Consider the following 13,829-nt stretch of genomic DNA (forward strand, 5'->3'; position numbering starts at 1 on the left):
AAATTGTGGTCTAAATTTTCTGAAGGATGTTCACTAGATTCAATGTTAAACAATGGCAAAGGCATGTGAATAGTGATGTTTGGCTACTCACATGTCACACTTCTGAAGATTCCCAATGATAGCCAAAGTTGTTTTCGAAGTGCAAACAATTTATTCATAGTTGAAAAATAGTTTCTGTTGCCTAAATTTAATAGCAAAAGTATTTTGCGGGATTGGTCAGCGGTGCTTTTTTTTTACTCTCCCGTCGTGCATTATGACCATAGGTTCAAAACACATGACCTTCCAGTTATAAAGTCAAACTGTCTGTCACAATGTTAATCTATTCAAAATATTTGATCCACCAATATTTCATTATTATGCTGGTCAGTGATACTAGTCTCTAGTTCAGTGTTTTCTATTTCCACCTTTCTGAAATGGTACCACATTGATCCTTTTCCAGTCCTGTGGCACTATTCCTTCTTTTAATGAACACACAGTAAGACTATGATTCTTGTCTGCCACTTGTTACCTACATTATTTGAGTATCCTGTTGGAAATCCCACCAGGCCCTAGTTTTTCTCATCCAATGATTCAGCATAGAATAATGAATATAGCAGTTCCAGCAGCTTTCAAGCAAGTTCATTCACAGAATTTGGTCAGCAAGTTCAATCATGTGTATATGTTCACTCTGTATTTGTGTATTAGTGTGTATGTTCAGGGAACATACATTTTATACCAACCTTGGCAAGTTTCAATCCTAAGACTGATTCTAGTGTCTATGAGTGTGTTTTGGACTAAGGGACATCACAGAAGTTTATTTATAATCATTTATAAATTTTATTTTTCTCCCTGAAGCTTGCAATATCCTCATGTTTTATGGATTGCCAGTATAGTATATAAATTCTTTCTTCTTTTCTACCTCAGTTACACCAGTATGGAGTCATCATGCACATGTGCATGTTTCACCATGACAGCTGTTACCCTCCTGGATGAGAACTCATTGCTCATACATAGACTGATCTATGGGAGAAGCTTTGCCTCACCCACCCCATTGCTCAAGGGGAACAGTAATGGTTTGTAGTGTATGAGACTTTCAAGCCTTGAGTGGAACTCAATCTCTGGCCTGTGTCATCACAACCCTTGGTGCTAACTACTACACTAATAAACAGTGTACTGATGTGTATATTTCATCCACTACTACTCGTTATACATGTAATTCATTATTAACTTTTTTGTAAATTCTCATATTTTGTGTCAACACATTTCATTATTTTCATATATATTTACTTCTATCCTGCAAAATTTATTGCTATAATTGGTCTATGTTCCATATTACCAGTGGGTATAAAAAAATTAATTGTCTATAAATTTTATTATAAATAATCACTGTCAAAATAGGTAGAATTCCTTCGAAAAAAATACACTATTTCACGTTACCGACACACTGTTATTCACATTTTATAACAAGTTCAATTTAATATGTTCATTCTCATAACGAATTCTATTTTCTACGTTTATTTATTCTTTGATAAAGTTCTTTGTTTTTCTGCATGAATGACGAGCTGTTCATCTGTTGCTCTTCCCTTTCGCTTCCGGACCATGTTCATGTATTTCCGGGCAACATTCTCGGTGTCTGCTTTCTCTCCCCAGTGCAGAAGCTCCTCTTCAGTCTGAGGAACCCAGAACGGATCCAAGTCTAAGGTCTCCCAGTGTGAGAAGACAAGCTGAGGCACTGCTTCCCCTGATGTCTGTAAGTGTAAGGACACAAGTTAAAATTAGAAAATTAATAATAACAACAGTAAATCCTCAATATAACAGATGATATAGGGACAGGGGTCTGTCGTTATATCCGAAAATCCGTTATAACCAAGGATCTGTTATATCCAATGGAAATACCAGACAGATCCATTATATCCCGAAGTTTGTCCGGTAATAGAAATTAGTAGGATTAGAAATTACAGTATAACTGACAATATGGGGACAGGGGGTCTGTCATTATATCCAAAGATGTATTATAATCGAGGATCCCTCACTATAACAGATGAAAATCCATTATAGTGAGGGTTTGTCCGGTCAGATTTTTTGTCTGTTAAATCCGATATCCGGTATATCGAGATCCACTATATCGAGGGTTTACTGTATTATGATAATAATGATGACATCTTTTTCCCTCTTACCATTATTCCCCCTCCTCTCTACCCCCTTTCCATTCCTTCTCCTTTTCCTTTCTCTATCCCCTATACCCGCTGTCACTCAGGTTATGGTAAATTTTTTTATTACAGTGAGACCTCTCATTAACACACATTAATTAGCTGTGTTTGCGGTGTTTTGGAGTGGTTTTTGGGTGGCATAGTGATTGCACGCACTAAACAACAGCACCAAAAACACCGAAAACACAGCAAAAACACCACAAACACAGTTAATTAATGTCCGTTAATGTGAGGTCTCACTGTACTCAATTTATGGTTCAGGAGCATTAATGGTTAGGTTAGGTTACTATCACCACCATTAATGCTCCCAAAACATAAACAAAGTAATAAAAAACCTGACGAGTAGTGGTAGGCAACCTGTGGCTCCTTCAGGTCACTTCTGTGGCTCCAGAAGTTTCTTGGAAAATAATTATTCCATCAAATTCAAGGTGTAGGAAAGAGGGGGGGGGGAGAGGGAAGGAGAGGGAGGGAGGGAGGAGGTGAGGGAAGGAATAGGAGAAGGAGAGGGGGGGTTTCCCCCTCTTGCCTTCCCACTCTCTCCCCTCTCAAGGAGAGTGGGGAGGGAAAGGAAAGGGAGTTTCTTCCTTTTATGCCCCACCTTCCCCTCTCCCTCCTTCATCTTCATCTTCCCTTCCCTCTCCCCTCAATGTGGAAGGGAAGGGAAAAAGAGAGGGGAGGGGACAGGAGAGAGGAGAGGATTGAAGGGGAAGGGAAAAGAGGAGAACAAGGCTGGGAGGAGACAGGAGTGATGGGGAGGATATGAGAAAATGGCTGGGAGGAGATGAAAGGAGGGATGGGAGGGGAAGGGTGGAGAGAGAGGGAGGATAAGGGAAGGGGAGGGGAAATGAGATGCAGACAGAAGGGAGGAGTGGAGAGGGAGGAAGGAAGGGAAAGGGGGAGAGGACAGGGAAGGAGTCTGTCTCACAGGATTGCCACTTGCAGGTAACTGTCGCAGAGCCCTGTACTTCAACAATAACTCTGCCACATTTTGAGTGTTTTCAGAAATATATAAAGCAAATAAATAAATAAAAAATTAAAAATTAAATAAAACTAAATAAGACAATAAATAAAACTATGCAGTCAAATGTAGCCACTCATCAAACAATTTGATGCTTTGTAATACTTACAGATTTCCTGAGTTCGTTGGCTATATTTAAGCTCTCCACCACAGGCAGGTAGGCACACACATTCCATGCTGTGGAGCCCTCCGTAATATCGCCGTCCAAAATTCTTCCATTCCTTTTGGCAATGACAGCATACATCTTCCCGACCACCTCTGCCGTCACCGTCACCACACAAGAGTACATAGCCACCATAAGCCGTTGATCTCTTTCCTGGAAAGCTTTCCGGCACGTGTCTTTCACAGTTGAGATGACCTGACCGGACAATCCACCAATAGTTGTTCTGCCAAGTTCTTCACCATTCTCCTCAGGAATTTCAATACTCCACTGATCTACAATAAAACACACACCCATCATGGGTTCTTCACAAAGGGGTCCTGCCGCAGTTGCTAGCTGAAATCCAGTTACGAAATTCCTGTCATACGTAGAGAGTGGCGAATCTACACTCGATGGTGGTTCCCATATGGAACCGCGTGAATAGTTCTTAATTCGATTCAGTAAAATGTTTGGTCCATTATGATTTGGTCCAAAGCTCCACATTTGGTCAATGGCTTCGTCCCATTCACTACCCGCTTCCCTGAAAGCTGCATCTAATTTTGATTTGAAATCTTCAATGGCTTCCAGAGTGGCTTTGGTTAAACTGCCACATTTTCCAATGTTCTGCAATTCTTCGTTCAGTTCCGACATATCAATTTCGCTATGCTGAAGACCTTCACTTTCTTCCTTTAACTCGCTCCCATTCTTTGAATTTGTTTTCCATCTCCTTGACAATAATTTAATTATATCACTATTCTTCTCAAGCAGGGTGGTGACTGGAGGAGGCAAGGGTACAGCACTGATCTTCAAGCAACCAAACTTGTTTGATATTGTAACAGTGCCTTGACTTTCTTTTGAGTTCTTTTCTTCCTTTATCTGCAAATAGAATATATTTAAAAATTAATGAGCAACAATGATTTATACTAATCACAATGAAAGTCGGCCTATTAATATATAGGAAATAAAAAAAGTGAGGGGGTGAGTAGAGGGAGTTATTGTATATAGGGAAGGATAAGAAATCTTTGATTGTGGCAGTAGAAGATGGCAGGAAAATGGGAGAGGAGAATGACAGGGCTATAGGAAAAAAGAGATCAACCAAGCAAATAGCTCTACATATCTGGAGTCACATGTACCAGGAAAAGGAGGAATGGAGATGGAGGTGAGTTACCAAGTAAAGGGAGCAATATATCTGGTGAAAGTAGCAATTGCCTTGAGAAACAAGTATCCAGGGATGTACATTCACCCATGCCACTTCACCTGCCACCTCAACTTGTGGTTGGTATCCCTGCCACCCAGTATCTCCAGTGGTGGCATTCATGGGATGACTGCCACTGTCATGAACTTCCTCACATTGCCTTACAAGAAGCAATTGGCTTGGTAGTGGTTGGTACCCAAGTTGAATACTGCTCTGGAACATTCACTAGGTGACCAATTGGCCTTCCATAACCAATGATGAAGTTATAACTAAAATTGATGATTGTGCCAAAAATCTATGAGTGACATGCAATTTTATGTACCAGTAATGAATGCAGTGTTGCAGCACTATAGAAGCAAGAATGACCATCATTGTCATCCTCAGTCCAAAGGTCCCCGACCTCCTCCTTGTAGGAAGTCTGCATTACCACCAGTGACTCAGCATATATGCTCTGGGTTATGTCACTCTTATAAATGGGAGTCAAACCCATCCTTATGGAAATTGTGTGCAAGTCTGAGGACTGAGCTACTAAACACTATATGGGGAATTCACCCTATGTGGGTGCAGTGTCAATGTTCAGCATTAGTGCAAGCAGCAATCACGTGGATTCAGGTGAGCAACACAAGTAGATCCTTCTTGGAGTCCAACAATTATATTAGCCTCTTCCACAACTCCATAGGTTCCTCTGCAAGCCTGCATGTTGCCTATGCGCAAGACATCTACTCTCCACACAAGTCTACACACCCTCGCCTCTTCAGCTCCTACCCTCCAGACCTCCACATAGGCTTAGGTAATACTCCCCCACTCATTCACACATACTCTACTGGATCATCTATCTCCATATGTTATGGTGAATGCTGGGCTGGCTACTCAGGTATGGAGTATTAAAGTGGCCCTAGCTGGTGCCAGTCACAGGCTGTCAGCTCCCCATATGTGTAAAAGTGTAAAAAATCAAATTGAAGTTGATAGAGCTTGGGCCTGGTCCAGAGCTGCACCTCCTGTTGGAAGTGAGGGGATTGACAGATTTTGATAATGGGCAGCTTTGCTGTCCATCTTGTAGGACCACAATATGCAGGCACATACATACACATGCCAAGGGCTTTTTCCCTTGGAAAGCTCGTTGGCTGAGTGGGTTAGAGTGTCGTTACTTGCGGCGAAGGTCAAGGTGAGGGCATTTCGAATCCTGCCACTGGTGAAGCTGAACCAAGGGCATGGTTCATTAAATTCCACACTACAAAAGCCCTCTGTGAGGGGAACCGTCCTAGCCCCCTGATAGGGGGGGGGGGAGTGTGTGACATTAAACCATATCATCATCACAAGGGAGGTAGCCAAAGTCAAAAGGCATAATTCCACTCCCACACATTTCATCCCCACCCATTTCACCCCCATTCACCACCCCTCCCTCCTACCCTTTCATCTTGGCTCCTCCTGGATGATAGGTAATCCATGCATCTCACCCATTGCCCTGGGTATAAATGCAGGTACCCATCATTAATCTCTGATTGTGGAGTAAGTCATGAGATGTCATCACCCTACCCCCAATCCAATGCATATGGTAAGCAACTTGAACATCTTATCATGAAGACAGCACCCAATAGTAACATCAAGGCATGAGCAGTGTTCTCCCATGTAGTACTAGAACTTTGGAATACCCCCTGCCCAAAGGGAAAGCTACAAGTGTTTATCCATTTGGGTAGACCATTGTGTATGTCCTTGTCCATGTACCCTCCTGGTGCAACCCTACAGACAAGCTCTATCATGACTCCCTGTGATCAACTGACCATGGCTGTGTACAATACCCATGTGTGCCCCTCATACCATTACAATTGGGTACACCAATCCCAATTCAAAACCCTTCCTTAAAACACTGTGTCTGTCAGTGAGCATTGATTTGCTCACTGAGTGTATGATGTACAGACCCCTTCAGGCCATAACAGACATTTCCTCCATCCTATCAATGCCTGTAAATTTACTTAGGCCCACTATCACACACTCACTTCAAACCCCTGCCTAGCACCTTCATGTTTACCTCCCTCACTACTCCATCCATGCGTACAATGAACAGCCATGGTGACACTGAATTTGACCTTTGGAATGTGGTAGTAGTGGTGGTGGGAAGGGAGGTGTAAATAGATCTTTTGGTGTGTATGCTTTAATTCAGTCACATTCCTTCTAGGAGGAACTGTGGCCTTATGGATGAATAAACATAAACATAACATAAATAAATAAACAAATAAATAAGGAGAATGAAAGAATTGTTCCCAAACTCTCACCTCAATAGCTTCATTTAGTCGGTCGAGGGTTGGAGGTGGGACAATAGTTTCCCTGAAGGGCACAATGGGATCAGATGCTTTGATTGGAATCCGGGCGTAGTGTTCTCTCAAGTCCTGAATACATTTCTCTAGATGGACTTCACCAGCTGTAACTATCACATATTCTCCTGTGTCTTGTAGTAATACCTGCACACAAAAGAAAGTGTAAAACAAAGAAAATTATTAAATATATTACCAAGGTAAAATAGCTATCACTTCACTCACACACTTGGAATAAACATGCCCACCTAACACTCGAATCATATATTTCAATCCTAATCCTAGGTATGGTTTGCATTCCTTATATATATATATATATATATATATATATATATATATATATATATATATAAAATCAGTTTACTGTCACAAACTCCTCCTCTTAGAGAGGGCTAGGAGGGTACTAAAAGCCATCTTACCCTTTGCAGGGGGAATGGTCTAGTCAAAACATACAAGTGCCCCTTACGAGGACTTTGTAACATGGAATTTAATAAACCATGGCCTTGGTTCAACTCACTGATGTCAGGGTTTAAACCACTGTCAACTCAACCTCCGTTGCAGGTAGCGACACCCTCACTCACCATCAACTCATTCCGCACCCATCCAAAACCCAATGTCCCTTCTTAGTTGACAGGGAATGTAGTATGACTTAGAATAACCATACAGAACCCAGAAACTACAGACACTGAACCAATGGACTTCAGTAACTATGGACAAATTCTGGAGAATAAAGATTTCAACCGAAATACAAAAATTCAAAAGGAAATGTGGCAACACCAGTTGATTTCAGTGCTTCAGTTGTTTTAGGGCTACATTACTGAATGTTCTTTTAAATAATAACATTATTATATTAATACTATACCAAGATTTAGGGTATGGCTGTATGATTATGTATTTATTTGCAGTCAAGATTAATTACTGACAACTCCGATGATATTAATTGTTTTTAGTTAATATTGGCATGAATAAATTATTTGTGCCATATTTTATCCTTTATGTAATTTTTAAAACATTTGGCAACATCAATATAGATAATCAAGATCTGATACGCTACCGACAACTCAACAACTCGACACTATCTTCAACATGCCATGAACTACCTCATAACTCATGTTGTCAGTCAAGTCAGCATATCCAGGGCATATCAGAAATCTTAATTAACATCTCGATAGTGTCATAGCTACATGGTTTCAAACTTGCAGCTATGATAAAATATGGTAAAATATTTAAAAAAAAAAATAATAACAAAAAAAAATAAAATAGTGGACATGATGGGAGTTAACCACAGTAACAGAACTGCCTCATAGCTTAGATTTTTTTGGTAAGATTAAAATGTACTCTTATAAGACTATGTATTTAGTCCTAGTCCTACCACTCAACATTCAAGATAGGTCCATCCTCAGATTTAAGTTAGTTTTTCTTCCACAATAGGTCGCACTAATTACCGCCCAGTACTGTCTACAGCCATCCAGATACTGTCCAGAGCCATCCAGATAATGTCCAGAGCCATCCAGATACTGTCCAGAACCATCTGGACACTGTCCGGTACCATCAGGACATTGTCCGGACACCATATGTTACCGTCTAGAGAGGGGCATACTAAAGACTGATGAGGACCGACAAGTAACTCAAAATTACATCATATAAATTAATAAAATGCCTGTTTTTGTGGAGAAAATTATATACATACCCTTTACCTATCCCAAACTAAAAAAAAAAAAAAAAAAAAAAAAAAAAAAATATATATATTAATAATAATAATAATAATAATAATAATAATAATAGATAGATAAAAAAAAAAAAAAAAAAAAAAACTCTCTTCCAACTACTCCAGTCTATGACAAATTTGACCCAAATAACAGCTCATCGTTTCTTCCCAAAGAGATCTATGGAAGGACCCAAGGACCATTGCCAGCCATTGCGGGGCTGCAGACTTCCAGCCAGTAAAACTAACAGCAACAACAATGACAGACTTTACAGATTTTCCTATTATAACAGGAAAATTTTATTTACTTGAGAGATCACTCCTGAACTATATGTATTATTATAGTCTATCAAGTTCTTCTTCCCCGCCCCCCCCTTTATAAAGGAGGTAGCCAGCAAAGGCATGAACCCAAACCCCAACCAATTCCACTTCCATCCATCACCCATTTGTTTTCTTCTCCTCAGCTCTTTGTGGATCAAAGATCATCCCTGTCTCCTACCTACTGCTCAGGTCAGGAGCAATGCAGCAAGACACACCACATCCACAGCAGGGCCAGCCAATTCATTAACACAGTGACCCTCCCTTATACAAAAAATTGGGAAGGCAAGAAGAAATCCCTTTAAGTTGCATCAAATTATTGTCCATTCACAACCATTATCCACTCACTCCTATCCCCTACCCTCTCCCTTCCCTACTCAACAGACACTCACTTTTTGCTCAAAGATCCTTTCACTACATCCATCCATCTCATTCTCAGTCTTCCCTTCACATTCACTCCCTCCACCTCTGCTTTCCACACCCTTTTATCTGATCTTTCCTCACTCATTCTTTATATACCAAATCATCCCAATATTCTTTCATCAGCCCTTTACCAACTCCCTTTCTCCCCTGTTCTCCTCCTCATCTTCTCATTTCTCACTCTATCTATCCTTGTAATCCTCACAATATTTATCATACATTTCATTGTATTTGAATCATCATCATTATCAATTGGGGACACACCAGAGAGTGTCTTGCTTAACTCACATGCCAGCACCAGTTCCCAACATCTCTCCAAGTAATCTCCCATGCAGCTATCCCTTCCATTCCAACTAACTCTTGATAGGCTCATTCAATTTGCCCCAGACATGAATCATGTGGGCATCCCCATCATAGGTTCTCTAGGATCAATATCAGAAATGTGCCACATGCCCAAATAACTGGAGTTGAGGTTCACAAATTATGCTGATAACTGGCTTAAACTGAATCTCACAGGTCTCTGGTTTGATACAAAGTCATTCCAGTGATACCCCATTATTCTCCAAAGGCACTGGTACCAAAGACATTGAGACACCTCTTCAAATCAGCATTCAATGTCCATGTCTCATAGACATACACCAAGAGGGATCACAAGAGGGGGGTGTGACTAATTGAAATGGCTTTGCTGTGGATGTGTTGTGTCTTGCTACATTGCTTCTGACCCAGGGCAGTGGGTAAGATACAGGGATGACCCATCATCCATGAGGAGCTAAGTTGAGAGGGAAGAAAAGGTGGTGGATGGTAGTGAAATGGGTGGGAATGAGTACTTGTCTTTTGACTTTGCTACATCCCTTGTAAGGGTGAGAAAGACCTTGGTACATAGATTGGAGGCAATGGAGAAAACCCACTAACTAAACAAATTTCCGAATCCCTCTACAGTGTGACCATGGCATATCAAGAACCCATCTTCAGAACCTTGGTTACTGTAATGTTAAAATGCAGTAACTATGTTGCTTTTATCAGACTAATCAAGCAAATGTTACCTCTTTTTGTTTGTTAAATCAAAGGATGGGTATATAAAACACAAAGATATAACATCACTGTACCTGCACACACGGGTCAGCCTGATTGAGTAGTTTCAAACCGACTCTCAGCTTTGGTAAATCTCGAGGGTCTTCCGGCTCAACCGCGACCCTAAGGATTGGGCTAATATCCTGAGTAAGTTTGGTAAAAGGTGGACATGCTGGGGTTGAACTGAGAGTAGCGCTTTTTAAAATATGCCCCGCTAAGCCTCTGATGCCAACGACACAACCTGCAGAGGCACATGGGAGGGTAGCCATCTCACGTCCAAGAAGAAGGTATATATCTTCTACCTGAAATGAGACATCAAAAAGAAAAAAAACATGCAACAGGCAAAACACTAATACATACATACATATACCAAGGCTTTTCCCCCTTACAAGGGAGGTAGCCAAAAAGAAAAAGACATAAAATCATTCCCACCCATTCCATCCCTAAATACACTCCACTCCCCTCCACCCTCCCTCCCATCTTAGCACCTCATGGATGGCGGGTCATCCCTGCACCTTGTCCACTGCCCTGGGTCAGAGGCAGTGTCGCAAGGCACAGCACATCCACAGCAAGGCCGCTTCATTAAATCGGTCCCCTCTCCATCCCCCCCCATGCATAAAACTAAGTGACAGTAAAATAATGGATAAAGTGGAATACAAGACACCAATTGGGAAAAGTGACCACATACTAATAGAGTTCAAACTAAGAGAACTAATTGATTTGAGGAGAAATGAGAAACATAGAAAAAGGAAGACTATTGTACAACAAAACGGATTTCGAGAAACTCAGAAAATTCTTTCAAAATGTAAATTGGGAAAATTTCTTAAATGAAAAAACAAAGATGGAAAAGAAATGGAACATATTAAAAGAAATTTATAATGAGGGATTAGACAAATACGTACCAAATCAGAAGCAAGAAAGGGTGTACATTAAGTGCTGCTATAACAAAAAATATAAAGAGGCCAAAGATAGAAGAGACAAAGCTTGGAAAAGATGGAAAAAAAAGAAAAGAGTAAGTGGCAAATATATATCAAACTAAGAAATGAATATGTAAAAATACGCAGGGAAGAAAAGAGAAACTATGAAAAAGACATAATAGAAAAATGCAAAGACCAACCTAAACTATTCTACAGGTATGTGAATGGTAAACTGAAAGATACACAAGAAATAGTAAAACTGCGTCAAGGGAATAATGAATATATAGAAGTTGTAGAAATGTCTGAAATTATGAACATCTTAAATCTGTATTCACAACTGAAAGTACACAAAATTGGGAGGAAGGACAGCATTTTTCTAATCTTCTGGTATTTTTCCTTCTTTGAGTGAGGTTCTATTTATGTCATATATTTTGTCGGTTAGTTCTTCTTTACATTCTTTTAATATCCAATTTGCTATTCTGGGCTGTGTGATTTTCTGACATCAAGGTTCATTATTTGATCCATGTTTTCTTTCCGTGTTACTATTTATTTCCCTCATGGGGGGAGGGGGGCTCACTTCCCTCACTTCATCCCGATGTTGCATTTTTTCTCTAGTGACAACCGACGACGTGTTTGTTCATGACTTCAGGCATTTCTGTATCTTCTGTGTATTCCGTATTCCCTTGGCGTAGTTTCACTACTTCCTGTTTATTTTTTAGTTTACCATTTACTATAGAATACTGTAGTTTTGGCTGATCCTTACATTTTTCTATTATGTCTTTTTCATAATTTCTTTTTCCTTCCCTGCATATTTTTACATATTCATTCCTTTGATTAATATATATTTGCCACTTTCTAGGTTTTTTGTCTTTTCTCCATCTTTTCTAAGCTTTATCTCCTTTGTCTTTCGCTTTACTGTACCTTTTATTAAGCCAGCACTTAATATACAACTTTTCCTGTTTTTGCTTTGGGACATATTTATCCATTCTTTCTTTGTAGATTTTCATAAGAATTATCCATTTTTCTTCAACTTGTGTTTCTTCCTCGTCAAATTTTTCCCAGTTCGCTTCAAGAAAAAATGTCCTGTGTTTCTCATTTCTCTTTATATTTCCTATTTTAGTTCTAACTCAAGTAGTATGTGGTCACTCTTCACAATTGGTGTCTTGTATTCAATTTTGTCTACTATTTCAGATTCTGATGTAAATAATAAATCTAGTCTCAATGGTTCTTCATTATTTCTAAATCTAGTGTTTTCTTTTACCCATTGTATCATTGTATGTTCTATTGTCATGTCGAGTAACATTTCACCATTTATCATCTCCACCTTTCACTGTCATCTCTTCCCAACATATTTCTTTGCAATTGAAGTCTCCCATGAGTACCACTTTATTTCCATCCTTCATCTTGTTTAATGAAGTTCTCATATCCTCTTAACATTTTGGAATTATCTCCAAGACCTTGTTTTTGGGGGCACATAAATCACCGCAAACTTTCTGCTTTTCATGTTGCTATTCTCAACTCTTATTGAGATCATCTCTACCCTGTTCTCTCCATATGTAACTTTCGTCACATTTCAGGTTTTTTTTTTTTAACCAGGAACATGACTCCACCTTGTCTCTCCTCACTATTTCTAATCCAGTGATTATATAATCCATGACCAACACTGGTACTAGTGGACCCATTTTGTCTCCACAATTCCTATTATGTCTGGCTTTGCTTCTGACAGGTGATCATTTAGTTCGTTCAATCCTCAGATTAATATATCTATGTTGCCATGAGGTAATTTCAATTTTCTATTCCCTCCATTTCGTTCTCTAAACTTTTTTTTTTTTTAATAAAAAAAAAATTCAGTCTCATATCTAATACTCTCCAATAGAACTGTGTTATCTCAGTCTCTGTTCTCTTCTCATTTTTTTCTTTAGCTTCATTTCTTAATGTCCTAATTTTTTCTCTTTCATCATCATTCATGTCTCTTTTTATCCATATATTTTTATTGTGTTTATTTCTTACTAATTTTCCTGTTCTTGCCAAGATTTCTTCTGCTGCCATTTGTGACCTTAATTTGATCTTTAGTGGTCAACTTTTTCTTTTTTCCTTCTGCATATTTACCCATTCTATACACTTCCTCTACTTCCATTTCTAATTCTTGTTCTTTATCTTGTACTACTTTTAGAACCATTCTTGCCAATTCTTTGTCCTCTTTATCTCTCAGGAACCAATTTAGGTTATGTTTTTCCTTAAGACCATACATTACAACATACACTGGAGGAGTGCCTGTATAGTTCCACTTTACAAGGGAAAAGGGGACAAGTGTAATAGTTTCAGAGGGATCAGTTTGTTGAGTGTAGTTTGCAAGGCTTATGGGAGGGTTTTGATTGAGAGGATTGGGAAAGGAACAGAGGGAGTAATTGGTGAGGAACAGTGTGGGTTTCAGACAGGTTGCGTGGATCAGATTTTTGTGGTAAGGCAGATATGTGAGAAAGTATTAAGAAAAAGTGAGGATGTTTTTTGGGCCTTTATGTATTTGGAAAAGGCTTATGACAGG

At 39.5% G+C, this 13,829-nt stretch overlaps 1 protein-coding gene across 4 annotated transcripts in view; it reads right to left on the reverse strand.

Annotated features, from left to right (window-relative positions):
- Positions 1-1,336: 1,336 nt before the first annotated feature.
- LOC143041113 (elongation factor-like GTPase 1) overlaps positions 1,337-13,829 on the reverse strand; it is a 40,597-nt gene continuing 28,104 nt past the window's right edge. For all 4 annotated transcript variants that reach the window (XM_076212841.1, XM_076212844.1, XM_076212842.1 and 1 more), the window contains exons 12-15: positions 10,403-10,669; positions 6,815-7,000; positions 3,317-4,222; positions 1,337-1,727 (exon numbers count right to left, since the gene is read on the reverse strand). In XM_076212841.1, coding sequence (XP_076068956.1) covers positions 1,494-1,727; positions 3,317-4,222; positions 6,815-7,000; positions 10,403-10,669 — 1,593 coding nt within the window. In that variant the 3' untranslated portion in view covers positions 1,337-1,493. The remainder of the gene's footprint in view (positions 1,728-3,316; positions 4,223-6,814; positions 7,001-10,402; positions 10,670-13,829) is intronic.

The sequence above is a fragment of the Oratosquilla oratoria genome, chromosome 30 (assembly GCF_046742065.1).
Source record: "Oratosquilla oratoria isolate Oo_2021 chromosome 30, ASM4674206v1, whole genome shotgun sequence".
NCBI lineage: Eukaryota > Metazoa > Arthropoda > Malacostraca > Stomatopoda > Squillidae > Oratosquilla > Oratosquilla oratoria.